We start from the raw sequence: 19,364 nt of genomic DNA, 5'->3' as shown, positions 1-19,364 counted from the left end.
CGGATTTGGTTGTATCCCGAGAAGGCATCCATGAAGGTCAGCAGCTGGTGTTCCGAGGTGGAATCGACGAGCGAGTCAATCCTAGGAAGGGAAAAGCTGTCTTTCAGACAAGCTTTGTTTAGATCGATGTAATCCACGCACATATGCCATTTACCATTAGCTTTCTTTACAAGGACCACGTTGGCGAGCTAGTCTAGGTAGAAAACTTTTTGAATGAAGCCGGCCTCGAGGAGTTTGTCAACCTCCTCGGCTGCTGCCTGCTGTCATTCTGGCACGAAGCTCCGCTTTTTCTGCCTCACGGGCTTGTAGTTTGACTTGACCTAAAGTCGGTGAACCATGACCTCGGAATCGATCCCAGGCATATCAGTAGGCGACCAGGCGAATATGTCCGTGTTGGACTGGAGAAACTCGATCAAGTGTTCTCGCTCGTGAGGGCTCACGCCGGAGCCAATCTGCACTATCTACTCCGGACGATCTTTTCTCAAAGGGATTTGGAGGAGAAGCTCGCTAGGCTTTGCCTGTTGCTTTTCAAGCTCATCGCGTACCTCCAGGGTTTCGATGGGCAAGGCTTGAGCAGATGCTTCAGCTGGTTGTTCTACCCGACCTGGCGTTCCAATTTGTTGCCCAGATAGACAACCCAAGAGGGGGGGTGAATTGGGTTTTAAAATTAATTTAGATATTTAAAACGTTATGGATGATTAATTAAAAACTATTGCAAGTTATTTAATTAATCCTAAGTGCTGTGAGTGATGTGAGAGTAAGAAGAAAAGAGCCAATCAATCACAAACACAAGGATTTATAGTAGTTCGGAGCTAACCCTTGCTCCTACGTCCACTCCCCAAGTCTCACTTGGGAATTTCACTATAACCCCCTTGGATTACAGCCGGTTGTTTTGCAAGCTCACAACCAAACTTGTTGTTTTACGAGCTCACAACGAACTCGGTCGGTTTTCCCAGCCTCACCGACTAGAACCAACCCCGATTGTTTTTCCGGGCTCACAATCAAACCCTTACACACGTTGGTTTTTAACTTGGCTCACCAACCAACCTTAGTCCCCTTGATTCAATCTCCCGATTGAACCAAGTAAATACAAGTTATAGAAAGAAAGGAAAATAAGCTTCTCAAAAGCAGATGTAAAACAATATAATCAAAAGAGGAGTTTAGAAGCCCTCAAACGCTTTTAAGCTGAAGTAGAGGAATGGCTTCTTGAACTCCGGTCTCCTCTCGAATGAGTAGTCGACTTGAATGCAGGAGGAGGAGGCTTTAATTGCTGGGAAGATGTAGTTGGTTGCAGTAAATGCTGATCTTCCCCTTTTTCGTTGAATAGCACGTTGCAGAGCTTGAAAACTTGAATGCTTGGAGTGGAATAGTTGTTCTCTGCCTTGCTACAGTCTTCTGTGGCTATTTAAGCCAACCCCCACGGAAACTAGCCGTTACACTGCTTTTTCTGTCCGTTCTGCACACTCTGCGCAGCCTGACAATATGACCGTTGGTGGGTTGGAGTCGACTCGCGCGATCAGGAGTCGACTCGGCTGTAGCGGGAGTCGACTCAAGCTTTTCCGGAGTCGACTCGGCAACTGTTCCAAATTTGAATTAAAGTTGCCGTCACGACTGGGAGTCGACTCGTCTTGACCCGGAGTCGACTCGCCAACTTCTGGAGCTGACTTGGCAATTTTGGAGTCGGCTCATCCACAGAAGTCCGTGGATCCAATTTTGAATTTTGTCCACTCGAGTCGACTCGACTGTCCTTGGAGTCGACTCGAATCTCAGAGCCCGAACTCCCGATCCTCTGTCTTTTGGCTCATCCAGTCTTGGAGTCGACTCGGCTCTCAGTTTTCGAAAGTTGGTCTTCTGCCTTTTGACGTGAAGCTGTCTTGGAGTCGACTCGAGCTGTCTGGGAGTCGACTCGAATCTCAGAGGCAGTAACTTGGTTTTCTGTCTGTCTTGGGGTCGCGGTGTCTTGGAGTCGACTCGCGTATTGCGGGAGTCGACTCTAATCTCAGAGTCCATAAAATGGTCTCTGACTTTCTTTGTGTACCGCTGAGAGTCGACTCTTGCTTTCTTTGGAGTCGACCTGTCAAACATCGGAGTCGACTCGCGTTCCACTGGAGTCGACTCGAATCTCAGACCCGAAAAACTGCTCTCTGACTTTTCTTTGTGTACCTCTTGGAGTCGACTCTTACTACCCTGGAGTCGACTCGTTGAACATTGGAGTCGACTCGCGCACTTCAGGAGTCGACTCGTTGACAGGTTCTGAGATGAGGCTTTCTGTTCTTCTTTCTGTTCTCAGTCGGAGTCGACTCGTACTAGTCTGGAGTCGACTCGAGCTCGTGCCAGTGAACTTGATACGCTTGGAGTCGACTCGTGATACTCGGGAGTCGACTCGAGTCTCAGACTTTGGTTCATGCAGACTTCTTAACTTATCCAAAATACTATGAACCAAGTCTAGAGATACTTGGACAGGATTTTCACTGAAACACTCAATTGAATTCATTAGTAATCACAAGATATACTCAAATGCTTTGAGCTCATCAAAATCAAATGGGGTTTTAATCAATCACTCCACAATCTCCCCCTTTTTGATGACGACAAAACTTTGAGTATCTGTAAAATGACTTGCTCAATAAATAATGAAATAAAATCCATAAATGAATTCAAATGTCTGATAATTTAATTTATCCAAGTTTGAAAGGAGTGAAACAATAAATTTTGGAGTTAAAGCTCCCCCTTTCATTTGGAATTATATAAGCCTTCATATTATGCAATCAATTGTTTGGCTTATATGTCATTAATGATTTAGCTTGATTAAAATTTAGATTCTCCCCCTCAACATATGCATTCAACTATGTTTTGATTCTCTGAATTTCCTTTTAATGCTTTGAAGTTTTTGAACTGAATTTTTTGTTTTTAGAGGGAAAATCTGTCAATTTGTTCTTGAGTAGGATTCAGCTAATCTCCGAATATCCCTTGAATAGATTCTGGAGATTACTCCATTAGGAGCCCCAAAAGAGAGATAATGAGCCTCGAGGTACCGAATCCACTTAGAACAAATTTGTGTGTATTTTTAAGAGTTTATCTTTTTATTTATTTCCATTGATTTCTTTTACATATTTTTTTATATTTCTCCCCTTTTACACATTTTATACATATTTCTCCCCCTTTTTGTCATCATACCAAAAAGGAGGAAATCAACCACAATCAATGGCACAACCAATCATCAAAAGGCACATAATTGAAGATAAGATGTCTACTCATTGTATTGATATGAATGTGAATACATTTGAGCATACATTAAGTAAAGCAAAACAATACAAAACAGAACTCAAACACATCTATGTCCTCCTCGAGGATGAAGCTCCCCCTCTCGAGGATGCATCTCCTCCTCTGGAGGATGTGGCTCCTCCTCTCGAGGATGTGGCTCCTCCTCTCGAGGATGGTGCTCCTCCTCTCAATCGGCTCTGCTCCATGAGAAGGGTGACTGCATCTGTGACATGGCCAAGCTGTGTGATGATAGACGTGGTGGCTCTGCTATGTGTAGTGGAGAGCTCTGTCACCGACGCCTGAAGCCCAGTCACCGATGTCTGAAGTGTGTCCAGCTTGTCGATGAGTACATTCGACAAGCGCTCGGCCCCCTCGGTGGTGGTGTGCATGTCACGACCTATCTCCTCTCGCATCTGTCGAGTGGAGCTCGTGACCTCACTCATGCTGTGGAACTGGGCCTGGACCAAACTCCGGACATTGTAGATCTCTTCCCGTACATGAGCCGTCATGTCAGTCACGGCTGTCAAGGAAGGGACCAACTGAGAAGATACGGGTGCAGGAGTGGGAGCAGGCACCGCACCTCGGAGCTCCCGAAGCAGCTCATCCCTCACCTCTCTGACTATCTCCTGTCGCAGCTCCCGGAGCTGCTCAGGATCAATCCGGACCGCCATAGAGGGTGGTGCCGAGGAGGAAGGTCCGGCGGAGGTGGTAGGAGCAGGAGGAGTGGATGGAAGGTCTGGATGGTCTGGAAGGTCTGGGTAGTCTGAATCGGGCTCAGGACTGGGTGAAGGTCTGGTGGTCTGAGCGGTGAGGGTAGACTTCCTAACCCATACCCCCTCTCTCTTCCGAAACCCCATCCTGTGCATGGTCCCCGTACACAAGCGATCTGTCCATCGCAATGCACGAGAGGGTTCCCTCTCAGGAATGGGAATCTCGTACTCCCTAAAGAGAAGAGTAAAAATCATGCCGTATGGGAGGGTGAGCCAAGGTCTATCTAGGGGCTCACACATATACCTATAGATGAGTTTGGGAAAGTTGACCGGGGTGTCCTGAAGAATGTAAGACATAATAGCTAGGTCCCTCTCATTTACAAAATCAAATCTTCCTGTCTTAGGAAAGATGGACCTGGACAGAATACTCAAAAGGATTCTCACTTCAATAGGAAGTGAGCTAGCAGATACCTCGTCTAGGGAGGACTGAGGTGGATGCCCTAAGACGACCGTAAGGGCCTCAACTCTATCCTCAGGGTGTGCGGGAGCCACCCCTACTAATGGAAGGTGGAGGATGTGGGCAATGAGATCCTCCGTGACACGCACAGGGACACCTACTACTGTGCCCTCGATACCTCCATCTCCCCGATGGACGGTACTATAAAACTCTTGAACAAGGCCAGGGTAAGTGGGAAGGTCCAAAGTGAGGAAGTACTCTAGGCCCTGGGCTCTAAGCCTATCACCTATGGTGAACCCTTCCCCCGGGAGAGATAGTCAAAGTCGACATACCTCCCGGTGGTGACGGCCTTCCCGGCCAACGGCCTTGCGGGAACCGCCCTAGGCGGGGAACGAGCCGGAGGTGGTTCCCTCGCGGGATCGTGCCGCGCCTTGGAGCGCCGCTCGGGACCGGCCTCGGGACGGGACCTCTTCCTAACCACGGTCTTACGAGGCATCTTGACCTAAACGGGAAGAAACACCTAAAGGACGGAGAAAGGTCGACGGAGGAGACTCGGGACGGACAGGAGACGACCTAGGAACGGACGAAAACCCTAAGAACCGGTGAAAAATCGACCGAACAGAGGTTGGAGACGATCGGGGAGGACCTAGGAGTCGGCTCTAGGGCTTTTTGAACAGTGGCGGCTTGACAGAAAAGTGTTTGCGAAACGACAAACCTAGGGTTAAAAAGTCGGATCCCGACTGCGAGTCGACTCCCCTGAGTCGCGAGTCGACTCGACCTCGAGTCGACTCCAGAATATGCGCGAGTCGACTCTCCTTATGCGCCTGTAGATTTCGAGTCGACTCCCGACAATGTGCGAGTCGACTCCCCCTCAGCTGCCATCTTTGCAAGTCGACTCCCGCAAATGCGCGAGTCGACTCCCCCTTAGGAGCCGGCTCTGAAACTTACTCGAGTCGTCTCTAACTTTGGCACGCACCTAAAACTCATGCTATAATCGTGCCAAATGAGGGAAAATCACCTAATTATGATCTGATTTGATGATCATTGAAAAGAAACTCTATTTTAACCACATTGTAATCATCAAAATCAATTATTCTAGTGAAAACCACCACTAGGATGGATCAATCACTCCTAATCCCCTCCTAAGCACACTAAACCTCTCTTCACTTAGGGGTTTTGTAAAAATATCTGCTAATTGATTATCAGTACAAACAAATTGGAGTGTCACATCACCATTCAATACATGATCTCTTATGAAGTGATGTCTTATCTCAATGTGTTTAGTTCTTGAATGTTGAATTGGATTTTTAGTTAGATTTATGGCACTTGTATTATCACAATTAATGGGAATTTTATCTTGTTTAATGCCATAATCTTCTAATTGTTGTTTAATCCACAAGATTTGAGCACAACAACTCCCGGCTGCCACATATTCAGCTTCAGCAGTGGATAATGCAACCGAGTTTTGTTTCTTGCTAAACCATGAGATAAGGTTTTCTCCTAGAAATTGACAAGATCCGCTGGTACTTTTTCTATCAAGCTTACATCCAGCGAAGTCTGAATCTGTGTATCCTATTAAGTTTAGGCTAGATTCTTTAGAGTACCATAGCCCTATGTTCTTAGTTCCTATTAAGTATTTAAAAATTCTCTTAACTGCAGCTAGGTGTGATTCTTTAGGATTAGCCTGATATCTAGCACACATGCACACACTAAACATAATATCAGGTCTACTTGCAGTAAGATACAGTAAAGATCCTATCATACCTCTATAAAGTTTTTGATCTACAGATTTACCTGATTCATCTTGATCTAATTTGCATGATGAGCTCATGGGGGTGCTGATTGACTTGTTTCCCTCCATATCAAACTTCTTGAGCATCTCCTTGATATATTTTGCTTGATTGATGAAGATTCCTCCTTCAGATTGTTTGATTTGAAGCCCTAGGAAGTAGTTCAGCTCTCCCATCATGCTCATCTCAAACTCACTCTGCATCAAATCAGCAAACTCTTCGCAGAGGCGATTGTTAGTAGCACCGAAAATGATATCATCAACATAAATCTGTACTAATAACATATCTTTGTTTTGTTTTTTCAGAAATAATGTTGTGTCTACATTTCCCCTAGAGAATTCATGTTCTAATAGGAATTTACTAAGTCTCTCATACCATGCTCTAGGTGCTTGTTTTAATCCATAAAGTGCTTTGTTCAGTTTATACACATGATTAGGGTATTGATGATTTTCAAAACCAGGAGGTTGTTCTACATACACTTCCTTATTAATATACCCATTTAAAAATGCACTTTTTACATCCATTTGAAATAGTTTGAAATTCTTAGAGCATGCATATGCTAATAATAGTCTAATAGCCTCAAGTCTAGCTACGGGAGCAAAGATTTTATCAAAATCTATGCCTTCTTCTTGATTATAACCCTTTGCCACTAGTCTAGCCTTATTCCTTATAACAATTCTATTTTCATCTAGCTTATTTTTATATATCCATTTTGTACCTATAATTGGATATTCAGAAGGCCTCTCTACTAGATCTCACACTTTGTTTCTAGTAAATTGGTTTAATTCTTCTTGCATTGCATTTATCCAATTTACATCATTTTCGGCTTCTTCTATATGTTTGGGCTCAAAGTGTGAAACAAAAGCTAGATGGTTATTCAAATTTCTAAGTGAAGCTCTAGTCCTAACCGGTTGAGATGGATCATCTAGAATGAGTTCCTTAGGATGCCCGTGAGCATACCTCCAAGCTTTTGTTAGCCCATGATCCACAATAGGCTCTTGGCTTGATGATGCTTCTTCAATCAATTTTTGATTATCATCTTGTAATCCCATCTCATCTATCTTTTCTTCAAGTATTTCAACATCATCATCAAAATTAACCTTCTTACTAGATGAGATGTCACTAGAGTCATCAAAAACAACATGTATAGATTCTTCTATAACTAGGGTTCTTTTATTAAAGACTCTATAGGCTTTACTAGTTGTAGAATAACCTAAGAATATTCCTTCATCAGATTTAGGATCAAATTTCCCTAGATTATCTTTCCCATTATTATGTACAAAACACCTACATCCAAAGGCATGAAAGTAATTAACTTTTGGTTTTCTGTTTTTCCAAAGTTCATAAGGTGTTTTCTTTATAATGGGTCTTAATAAAACTCTATTTAATATGTGACAAGAGGTATTAATGGCTTCTCCCCAAAAGTACTTAGGGAGGTTACTTTCACATAACATAGTCCTAGCCATTTCCTCTAGTGTTCTATTCTTCCTTTCCACAACTCCATTTTGTTGTGGTGTCCTAGGTGCAGAAAAATTATGGGTTATCCCCTTTTTACTACAAAATTCGTCAAATAATTGATTTTCGAATTCGGTACCATGGTCACTTCTAATGGCTATGACTGAAGACTCTCTAGCATTTGTTACTTCCTTATGGAACTTCTTAAACATAGAAAATGCTTGATCCTTATGCGCTAGAAACATGACCCATGTGTACCTAGAGTAATCATCTACTATAACTAGACCATATTTATTTCCACCTAGGCTTGTTGTTCTAGTTGGACCAAATAGGTCCATGTGTAGTAATTCTAGAGGCCTAGAAGTAGAGACACATTTTATGGATTTAAAAGAGTTCCTAGATTGTTTGCCAAATTGACATGCTTCACATATTTTGTTCTTTTCAAATTTTAATTTTGGCAAACCTATCACGGAGTCTCTTTTAACTAGTTTAGTTATTGTGTCCATGCTTGCATGACCTAACTTACGGTGCCATAACCAACTAGCATCATTATCTTTAGTTTCATTTACAACTAGACATTGGTTATGTTTTGCAAGATCTTCTAGGTCTACAACATATACATTTCCACGTCTAATTCCTTTAAAATCTAAACTATTATCATTAGGATTTGTTATAATGCATAGTGATGGTTTAAACATAACATCATATCCTTTATCACATAATTGACTAATGCTTAACAAGTTATGCTTAAGACCATCAACATATCTAACATTATCTATAAAAGTAGAAGGGGTGATTTGAACTTTACCAATACCAATGATGTGACCTTGGTTGTTTTCTCCAAACGTCACAGCACCTCCCTTCTTAGCTTCAAGGGTGAAAAATTGATCTTTATCACCCGTCATGTGCCTTGAGCAGCCACTATCCAAATACCAGCAGTTTTTGTTGACTTTGGCTGCAAGACACTCCTATACAAGCAAATCATGTCATCTTAGGTACCCAAGTTTTCTTGGGTCCTTCATGGTTAGTCAAGTTGGTTCCTTTTGGAACCCATACCTTTTTAATTTTTCTTTTAGTTTTACTTTTCCTAAAATTACATATATTTGCTTTATGACCTACTGTACCACAACAAAAGCAAGTTATTTTCTTAATTTTAGTTTTCCCAGCTTTAACAAAGAAGTTACTGAGAAGTTTTTGTTTATTTCTTGATTTATATCCTAAACCCGCTTTATTAAATACGGCTCGTTGATTATTAAGTATCATATTTAACTTTTCAGAACTATACGTAAACCTTTCAACTAAAGGTTTGTATTTTCCAAGTTCTTTAGTTAATGTTTGATTTTCTGCTTTTAAATCATTTAGTTCTTTTGTGAGATCCTTGTTTAAGATTTGTTTATGGTTTTTAAGTTCTGAAAGTTCCTTAGTTAGTTTTTCATTATCTTTCGTTAAGTTGTTAGTCTTCTTAATTAAGAGTTGGTTGCTTGTCTTAAGTTCTAGATTTTCTTTGGTAAGATTATCTTTATCCTTAATTAATGAATCATGCTTATGAATGTAAGTTTGGTTAGTTACTTTTAGTTCTCTGTTTTTAACATTTATATTCTTATATTCAATCATTAATTCATTAAACGCATCATAAAGTTCATCAAATGTAAAATCAAAATGCGTATCGGAAGTTACCTCGTTTTCGTTGGCCATGAAGCAGAAATTGGCCTTCTCTTCTTGTTCTTCATCCGATGATGAAGATGATGCGTCGGAGTCCGATAAGGTGGTGACAAGGGCTTTCTTCTTCTTCTTGTACTTGCTGCCCTTCTTTAGTAAGGGACACTCAGCTCTGATGTGTCCCGGCTTTTTGCACTCATAGCACCCAATCCCCTCATTTTCTCTTTCCTTACCTTTGTCCTTGCGGTAGGAATTTGAGGGGCCTCTCCTTTGATGATAGGACTTCTTGTGGTTGATGAATTTCTTGAACTTGCGCACAAGAAGTGCCTCACCACCATCTTTCTCATCTTCTTCTTCTTCACTACTGCTACTGCAAGATAAGTCTTTGTTAGATGAAGTAGATTTTAAAGCTATTACCTTTTTCTTATGGGAGGACTCTTCCTCGTTGTGTTGTTTCATGGTGAGCTCGTGCGTCATAAGGGATCCAAGAAGCTCCTCAAGTGGTAGCTTGTTCAAGTCCTTGGCTTCTTGGATTGCCGTCACTTTAGCTTCCCACGACCTTGGTAGACACCGAAGGATTTTCCTGACAAGCTCACTGTTAGTATAGTTCTTGTCAAGGCTTTTTAGGCCATTGACAATATCAGTAAACCTAGTGAACATGCATGTGATTGTTTCATTTGAATCCATTTTAAATAGTTCATATTTATGAACCAAGATGTTTATTTTGGATTCCTTGACTTGATTCGTGCCCTCATGGGTCACTTCAAGTCTGTCCCAAATTTCTTTTGCAGAATTACAAGTTGAAACCCTATTGAATTCATTACGGTCTAAGGCACAATAAAACACATTCATAGCTTTAGAGTTTAATTGTGCCTTCCTCATGTCATGTTCATCCCAATTCTTTTCTAATTTGGGTACCTTAACACCCTCTACATATGTGGATGGGATGTATGAGCCATTCACTACAATGGTCCACATCTCATAGTCTTGGGCTTGGATGAATATTCTCATCCTAGCCTTCCAGTATGAGTAGTCGGATCCATTGAAGAAAGGGGGTCTTTGGGTGGACTGACCCTCAATGTGAGAAGATCCAAATGGGGTTGTCATTTTGATCTTTTAACTCTTGAGTGGAAGAGTTTTTGGCTCTGATACCACTTGTTGCCCAGATAGACAACCCAAGAGGGGGGGTGAATTGGGTTTTAAAATTAATTTAGATATTTAAAACGTTATGGATGATTAATTAAAAACTATTGCAAGTTATTTAATTAATCCTAAGTGCTGTGAGTGATGTGAGAGTAAGAAAAAAAGAGCCAATCAATCACAAACACAAGGTTTTATAGTGGTTCGGAGCTAACCCTTGCTCCTACGTCCACTCCCCAAGTCTCACTTGGGAATTTCACTATAACCCCCTTGGATTACAGCCGGTTGTTTTGCAAGCTCACAACCAAACTTGTTGTTTTACGAGCTCACAACGAACTCGGTCGGTTTTCCCAGGCTCACCGACTAGAGCCAACCCCGATTGTTTTCCCGGGCTCACAATCAAACCCTTACACACGTTGGTTTTTAACTTGGCTCACCAACCAACCTTAGTCCCCTTGATTCAATCCCCCGATTGAACCAAGTAAATACAAGTTATAGAAAGAAAGGAAAATAAGCTTCTCAAAAGCAGATGTAAAACAATATAATCAAAAGAGGAGTTTAGAAGCCCTCAAACGCTTTTAAGCTGAAGTAGAGGAATGGCTTCTTGAACTCCGGTCTCCTCTCGAATGAGTAGTCGACTTGAATGCAGGAGGAGGAGGCTTTAATTGCTGGGAAGATGTAGTTGGTTGCAGTAAATGCTGATCTTCCCCTTTTTCGTTGAATAGCACGTTGCAGAGCTTGAAAGCTTGAATGCTTGGAGTGGAATAGTTGTTCTCTGCCTTGCTACAGTCTTCTGTGGCTATTTAAGCCAATCCCCACGGAAACTAGCCGTTACACTGCTTTTTCTGTCCGTTCTGCACACTCTGCGCAGCCTGACAATATGACCGTTGGTGGGTTGGAGTCGACTCGCGCGATCAGGAGTCGACTTGGCTGTAGCGGGAGTCGACTCAAGCTTTTCCGGAGTCGACTCGGCAACTGTTCCAAATTTGAATTAAAGTTGCCGTCACGACTGGGAGTCGACTCGTCTTGACCAGGAGTCGACTCGCCAACTTCTGGAGCTGACTTGGCAATTTTGGAGTCGGCTCATCCACAGAAGTCCGTGGATCCAATTTTGAATTTTGTCCACTCGAGTCGACTCGACTGTCCTTGGAGTCGACTCGAATCTCAGAGCCCGAACTCCCGATCCTCTGTCTTTTGGCTCATCCAGTCTTGGAGTCGACTCGAACTTCCTTGGAGTCGACTCGGCTCTCAGTTTCCGAAAGTTGGTCTTCTGCCTTTTGACGTGAAGCTGTCTTGGAGTCGACTCGAGCTGTCTGGGAGTCGACTCGAATCTCAGAGGCAGTAACTTGGTTTTCTGTCTGTCTTGGGGTCGCGGTGTCTTGGAGTCGACTCGCGTATTGCGGGAGTCGACTCTAATCTCAGAGTCCATAAAATGGTCTCTGACTTTCTTTGTGTACCGCTGAGAGTCGACTCTTGCTTTCTTTGGAGTCGACCTGTCAAACATCGGAGTCGACTCGCGTTCCACTGGAGTCGACTCGAATCTCAGACCCGAAAAACTGCTCTCTGACTTTTCTTTGTGTACCTCTTGGAGTCGACTCTTACTACCCTGGAGTCGACTCGTTGAACATTGGAGTCGACTCGCGCACTTCAGGAGTCGACTCGTTGACAGGTTCTGAGATGAGGCTTTCTGTTCTTCTTTCTGTTCTCAGTCGGAGTCGACTCGTACTAGTCTGGAGTCGACTCGAGCTCGTGCCAGTGAACTTGATACGCTTGGAGTCGACTCGTGATACTCGGGAGTCGACTCGAGTCTCAGACTTTGGTTCATGCAGACTTCTTAACTTATCCAAAATACTATGAACCAAGTCTAGAGACACTTGGACAGGATTTTCACTGAAACACTCAATTGAATTCATTAGTAATCACAAGATATACTCAAATGCTTTGAGCTCATCAAAATCAAATGGGGTTTTAATCAATCACTCCACACAATTGGTTGCTTTGCTTTAAGAGTCGCCATGTAGCACTGTTGAGCCGTCGTTTAGTCTCCTCAAACTTCGTCGACCCCCTGTTTGGTGGGGAATCGTACCAGTAGGTGACAGGTCGAGACTACGGCTCGGAGGGCATTGAGTCCTAGTCGGCGGAAGGCGTACGGACTACCAAAAAGTTCGTCCTCATAGTACTTTCTCTAGGGGCGAGCCCGGCTGTGACAGATAAGTTCACTATGCCTTCAACCGGGACTGAATCCCCGGTGAATCCGACCAACGGAGCATTCATTCTTCAGAGCTGGCTCTCCGCCATTCTCATTTTTTGAAAAGCATCATAAAATAACACGTTCGTTGAGCTTCCATTATCAACCAAAATGCGTTTTACATCAAATTTATTTACAACCAGAGAGATGACCACAGCGTCATCATAGGGAGTCTCAACTTCTTTCAGATCTTCATCCGAGAATGAGATGGCCTCTGTCATGCGTTGACGCTTTGGAGGGGCTTTCTTCTGTGTAAGATCTTCAGCCGAGCTTTCCTTGATAGAGCCCATTCCTATGACATTGATGGTACCGGTTATAGGTCTATTGTCATTTTGTCAAAGCTAGAAGCACTCCTCGATGTCGTGACCGTGGTCTCGGTGGAAGCGACAGTACTTCCTAGAGTGTTGCCGAGCTTCTGAGTCCTGCATGGGTGGTGGAGCTAGCCTCGGCCTTCTATCTTCATGAGAATCTCGGACCGAGTAGCAGTGAGGGGAGTATAGATTCTGTACCTCCTTGGTGGTGTTCTCTGCCGAGGCGGTGATCTCGGTCGGGGCCGCAGTCTTTGGTGAGGCGGACTCCTCAATCGAGGCAGGTTCTTTTCACGGCGAGATGATCGACTTCTTGAGCGGCCACACTTCTCGCGATGTCTTTTCTGCCCCTTTGAGGGCTGCTCGGCGGCGTCTCGCCGAGAAGCCATGACTTCTTCAGCCTTTGCATATTTTCGAGCTCGGGCTAGCATCTCCGTGAAGTCGGCGGAAAAATTCTTCTCGAGGGAGAAGAGAAACCTGTAATACCGAGCTCCCGTCTTTAATGCTGACATGAAGATTGATTGATCGAGCTCGCAAACCTCCCAAGTGGTGGTAGTGAAGTAGTCGATGTAGTTTTTCAGGGATTCTCCTTCCTTCTGCTTGAGGTCGAGAAGGAAATCCGACGTTCGCCGCCGGCGTCGGCTGGCGGCGAAATTGATCACAAACTGTCTGTCGAGCTGCTCGAAGGAGAGCACGGTACTCAGCTTGAGCCCGGAGAACCAAAGTCGAGCCGTTCCTCGGAGGGTTGCAGGAAAAGCCTTGCACAGCAGAGCTTCCGAGAATCCTTGCAACGCCATAAGTGCTCGGTATCTCTCCAAATGATCCAAAGGATCGGTGGTCCCATTGTAGGGTTCTATCTGCGGCATCTTGAATCTTGGTGGGACCGGCTCGTCCTCAATTAGACGGGAGAAAGGCGACTTGGTAGTAAAATCGGGGTCGCCCTCACGCCCGATTCTTTGATCCCGAAGCGCCTCGATTCGCCGCGCGAGCTCTTCGACCTTCTTGTCGAGTTCTCCGCCTTGGGAGATCACCACAGTGGTTTGTTCTGGTACTGACTGACCCAAGGTCGATTCGGCTTCCAAAGGCTATGATCTTTTATCCTGGTTCTTCCTTAGTGGCTCTTCCCGGGGAGACGCCCGGGTTGAACCTTGGTGACAGCGTCGTTCTCCATTGTTGACCCTTGAAGAGTCATAGGGATCTCGGCCTTGGGACACAGGTCCGTCTGGAAGGAGCGCCGATCGGACATGAACCTGTGGAGGCGGCATAGGGGGGCCTCCACGCACTGCAGGCCTTGAACTGCTGCTACTAGTGCCTGGACTTGCTGCACCAGTGTGTTAAATTACTCAGGCTGGATTTGAGGAACTTGATCTGCCAGAGACCTTGGTGGCAAGTTCTGGATTGAGTAGCCAGGACTTGGCACGGGATGTTGAGAGACATTAGAGGCTCCTCTGCTCCTCAATCTTATGGTCACGACTCGGGCCCTTCCTCTAGCGCCAACTGTTGTTGGAAATTAGACCCGGGGGTGACCGCGGACCGAAGAGCAGGAGCTCCGGCTGGTGGTGCGGTGGCGGATGGCTGTCTCCGGCAGACCTACAAGAAGCCTGTGGCCGGGGGTTCCGATATAGGCCCTCCGATGCTTAAGTCAGAGAGGAGCTTTTAATGGAGAAAAGTAATGGAGAGAAGTAAAGTATAGATGTATTTTTTGGCCCGTGGGGAAGAAGAGAGTCTCCTGCCTAGAGCTCTCCCCCCTTTTTATAGGAGGGGGTGTAGCGGTTATCTGTGATTGGGTGTGATTGTGTGAATCAATGAATTACCGTAAACGGTCCAAGATTTCAGGTTAGCTGGCGATTCGTTGAGATCGTGTGCATTCAAATGTTGACAGCCATTGAGGCGTAGATCGTGGGATTTGATCCCGGATATCGAGTATTTGATTTTCGGTGTAGTAGGGAGGTCTACTTCTTTCTTTAACTGGATCTTTCTTGGCCTTGAGGTCGATCGGGCTTAACTCTACCGAGACCATGCCTGCCAAGGTCATGCCGAGATCGAGGTCGTGAGCTCTGTGGTTGTCGATGCCGAGACCGAGTGCTCTGAAGTCGGGCGCTCTGAGGTCGGGCGCTTTAAGGTCGGACGCTCTGAGGTCGGGCGCTTTGAGGTCGGGCGCTCGGAGGTCGTGACTGCTGAGAATATGCTTGATGTTGTCACGTTCGTCATCAAGTGTCGGCGATTTGACCATGTGTTTTGAACGATCCATTTTTCCCTCAACAGTTAGTTCAGTATCTTCCATTCAAGTTAAAGTCAAAGTATTCAATTGTGTACCTTATTCTATTAAAGAAAAAAAAAATAAAATACTTTGTTTCATTTCACGAGAAAAGATATAGAAACAAAAGCTCTAATGATCAAAATAGTCACCTCAATCTTCCTGCAAAATTCTTTGGACGACCAACACTTCTCATCCTTGAGCTTATCAAGTGGCCAATGTGGATTCAGTAAAACGGCAGCAATTGATGACACCACAATCACCCGTTTGATTTTCATCTCCAAACATGCTTGAAGTACATTTAGAGTGCCGTTAACAGCGGGAGTGATCAACTCTAACTGCAAGGTGATATATGGAGATAAAAAAAGATTCAAAGAAAAAGACCAGATGTCAAGTTTCCCAAGGAACAAAAGGTGTATACAATTCTTAGCCAATCAAAACTCTGTATGTCCTTCCCTCCATTGTATCCCTATATGAAACAACTGACTCGGTATTTCCTAATACTGTACATGAATATCAGCATCGACAATTTCAAAATTTGATCTCTTACATATCTAAGCATATGAAAGACTTGCCTCTGGATCAAGGACTTTGGTTGCAGGGACAGGACTAGCCACATGGAAGACTCCTTCACATCCTGCAAAGGCTGCTTTTAAAGTGTCGTAGTGAAGCACGTCCGCTTTGAAGAGTTGAAGGTTTTCAGAGGCCTTCTCAAATTTCCTCAAGTGAGCGTTCTTTTCATCGCCTGGAACAAATGTTCAGAAAATTTATTCTACCTTGGGGAATGGAGAGAGTTGAATTAGGAAAAATGCATTGTTTGGTATTGCTTTGTGAGATGCTCTAAATCAATATTCTCCGTTTAGTATGATTAAAAGACAGAATCCTTTTTCACTGTAATGATTTTATTTGTTATCTCCAATGAGTCTTGCAATTTTCCAAGCATTCTTCAGAAATCAACGTGGGCAAGATATCATCAGTCCCTTCTGATCTGCTTCTTCATCTACTGGCAACTCGAACAAGATCACCACTTAGCCTTGTATCTTCGCACCAGCACTTGGATGCTGACAAACTGAAAGTATTTTTCTGCTCTGCTCTTATATTCTTGGAAAAAGAAGACCACTTTCATTTAGGAGCCGAAAGCGCGTACAGGAAACCAGAAGGCAGAAGAGAAACGAAAGAGAAGACAAGGGAGAAATCTTCTGACATGATCCGAAATAAAATTGAAGAATAGACAGGAAAACAAAAGGTGATTCACGGTCCTCCTATCTTGAAAAAGAACTTGGACTTTTCGGATCATCATGCCTTTCTTGATGTTCTTTTGATATTTGAAGTCTCCAAATACTGAAACCTTACAGAAATCCAAGTTCTAACATGCAAAACCAAACTCACAAAACACCGCGTACTCGTACAGTGCACACAAAAAAATGATTTATTTTTTACGCGTGCAGACGAAAAAAAAAAAAATCGTAGAGCACTACAGTTCAAACAAAGAAAGAGCAGCGCAGCAACAGCAACAGTAGTAGTAGTAGAGGGAAGAGCATTACTTAAATCTCTGACTGTTCCATGGACCTTGTAACCATTGGAGAGGAGGAGCTTCACCAGCCATGAGCCCACGTATCCTCCGGCACCAGTCACACACACCCTCCCTTTCTCTCCTGCCACCTCCATTGCTCCCCCTATCTCTCCCCTCTCCGGTCTTTATTTTAATCTCCCATGAGATGCCAGAAGCGGCCGTTGTGGTCCACGCATCTCCTTTTCAATCCTTTTTTTTTTTGGTAAATCTCCTTTTCAATCCTTTTTTTTTGGTAAATCTCCTTTTCAATCCTTCGGAATAGTCCAAATGTTTGGCAGGAAAGGTGGCGACATGCGTGGCCCTCCATGCAGTAGCTCATTTATAATTCCAAATGTTTGGCTTAAGTGGCTGGCTCTATCTCAAGCACTTCCGTCTCTGAGTTCGAGCCAGAGCTCAATTAAAATTTAAAACTAAACAGGCCCTAACATAATCTCTTTAAAAAAAAAATAATTATTTCATGACTATTAAATTTGGCCATGTTCATTACATTATAAGACCTGTAAACGGTCTTCGAGGATCCAGTGGTGGTGGGAAGCCATTGGAGTTGGGCATGAGCTATATATGACTAGATCTTTCTTTAACATAATTCATAATTTCAACAAACTTCAACGCGCCTTAATCCTTACCTATCTCTATCGGGAAAAAAAAAAATCTTTTTGGTGGTTAAAAACAAAATAGCCATGCTTATAACCTATGCTTCTTAATTAATCAATAGTATATCTCCTCCTTTTATTTTATATCGACTATATAATTATTCAACAAATATGTATGAGCTGTTCTAAGCGAGCTTTTAACATGGCATAATTAATTAGTTGATGTTCTTATCCAGGGTGAAGTCTCCTCCTCATCACATTCTTTGTTGAGTTCTGTTGCTGGAAATTGGACCCGGGGGCAATCTTCGGTCGAGGAGAGGAAATGACTGTTCGTTCTCACGGCTGGGCGGCGGTCTGTCGGCGGGCGGCGTCCTCCGTCCGGGGCTGTCGGAGAGAAGGAACAGCAGGTCCTCGCAGCGGGGCGGCGATCCGTTGGCTGGCGGCGTCCTCCGTCCGGGTGCCTGCACACGAACCGATGGCCGGGTTCTCCGGCGCCGGCCCTCCGACGCTCAAGTCAGGGAGGGGGCAAATAGTGGGGAGAAGGAGATAAACAGTGATTTTTGGGTGTATGAATGTTCCGATCCCCTCTTGGGAGGCCAAGGCTCCCTTTTATATGCGGAGGTCGGTTTACCTGTGATGTAACAGGGCGAGGCCGTAGTACGGCTTGGCATGTTGTTCAGGTCGGCGCTCGGTCAGGCGAGTCATTGCACTGATGTCGGCGGTATGGCCGAGATCAGAGACTTATCATAGTCGACTAGACCCTGCTGGGTCGATTTGCCGTGGAGAGCCGGGGATCCGTAGATGTCAGGAGCCATGCGCATTTATTGTGGAGTAAGCCGGAGATCCGCATTTATTATGGGGTAAGCCGGAGATCCGCATTATTGGTGGAGTAAGCCGGAGATCCGCATTTATTATGGAGTAAGCCGGAGATTACAGCGGCCATGCGCAATAAATGCCGGAAGGGTGTTAGAGTACGGTCCTCGGACATCGGGGTTTCTCTTAGGTCGGAGGTTTCGGGGTCGGTCATCTTGTGGCCGAGCGTTCCGAGGTCGGACGCTGACTTCGGTTGTCTGGGGTCGGAGGTTGTACGGCTTCTTAGGGGTATTTATGTCATTTGGGGGAAACTTTATTCCCCCCAACACTACCCCCCGACTTCCGAGTTCGAGCGGCTTGTGGAGCTCGGACGTGGGAAGTAAAGTCTGTCACTAAGGTTGGGGGGAAGGTCTCGCCCGCCCCCTTGTGCTTTCCGGAGCTTTTATGGTGAGATATGCGCCCTTTGGCGTCTCGAGGCTGCTTTATTCGGTGAGCTAATGATGGAGCTCGTATCATCATGCTTCTTGAATCGCCAGGATCATTTTACGGCGGATTAATAATGGGGGACCTCGAGCTCGTCGAGGCGGTGTCTCGATTCCGTAATCGATGTTTCTGGCCCATTAATGAGTGTGCCGTTACGGGGTTTGAAACGGGCACGCGGCGCGACCCGAGGTCGGACGCTTTCGATTTCATGTTACTGGATCATAATTCCGAAGAAGTGGAGGCCTCATCGGGGCTCCACGTGTCTCAGATCTTATTAAACGAGGGGAGCGGGGGTTACGTCCGCTCGTTCCTCAGGACGATTTGATTCTGTGGGCCCATGATGAGGCCCCGAGATCCGATGGGACAACGCTTCGATTTCGTATCCGATTTATTAGACCGGAGTGAATACGGTGCCTCGGCTTCCGAGGTCGACACGTGGCGCAACCCGGGGGGATGGGAACCGACCCCGTCGATCTGGGCCGTCAGGGGGGTCTATATAAACCCCACGAGTCTGCCCTAAAGGTCTTGTTTGGCTGCCTCTTATTTTCGTCGTCTTTCCCTCTGTTGTCGTGGATGAGGCTAGAACCTTGGCTAACCGCCTCGACAACCTCTAACTT

General features: G+C 44.8%; 1 protein-coding gene across 2 annotated transcripts in view; it reads right to left on the bottom strand.

Annotated features, from left to right (window-relative positions):
- The window catches only part of LOC103695516 (cinnamoyl-CoA reductase 1-like), a 41,543-nt gene extending 24,533 nt beyond the window's left edge, over nt 1–17,010 (bottom strand). Inside the window, exons 1-3 of one of the 2 annotated variants that reach the window (XM_088714500.2) lie at nt 16,830–17,010; nt 15,857–16,030; nt 15,438–15,619 (exon numbers count right to left, since the gene is read on the bottom strand). In XM_088714500.2, coding sequence (XP_088570626.2) covers nt 15,438–15,619; nt 15,857–16,030; nt 16,830–16,953 — 480 coding nt within the window. In that variant the 5' untranslated portion in view covers nt 16,954–17,010. Of the gene's footprint in view, nt 1–15,437; nt 15,624–15,856; nt 16,031–16,829 lie in introns of both variants that reach the window. The other variant, XM_088714501.2, reaches the window with a different exon arrangement.
- Nucleotides 17,011–19,364: the final 2,354 nt, after the last annotated feature.

Source organism: Phoenix dactylifera, chromosome 18 (assembly GCF_051530095.1).
Source record: "Phoenix dactylifera cultivar Ajwa chromosome 18, Ajwa_hap1_PhDact_Kaust_v1.1, whole genome shotgun sequence".
Lineage (NCBI taxonomy): Eukaryota > Viridiplantae > Streptophyta > Magnoliopsida > Arecales > Arecaceae > Phoenix > Phoenix dactylifera.
The sequence above is the reverse complement of the archived record's forward strand: the minus strand, read 5'-3'. Positions and strand labels throughout refer to the sequence as shown.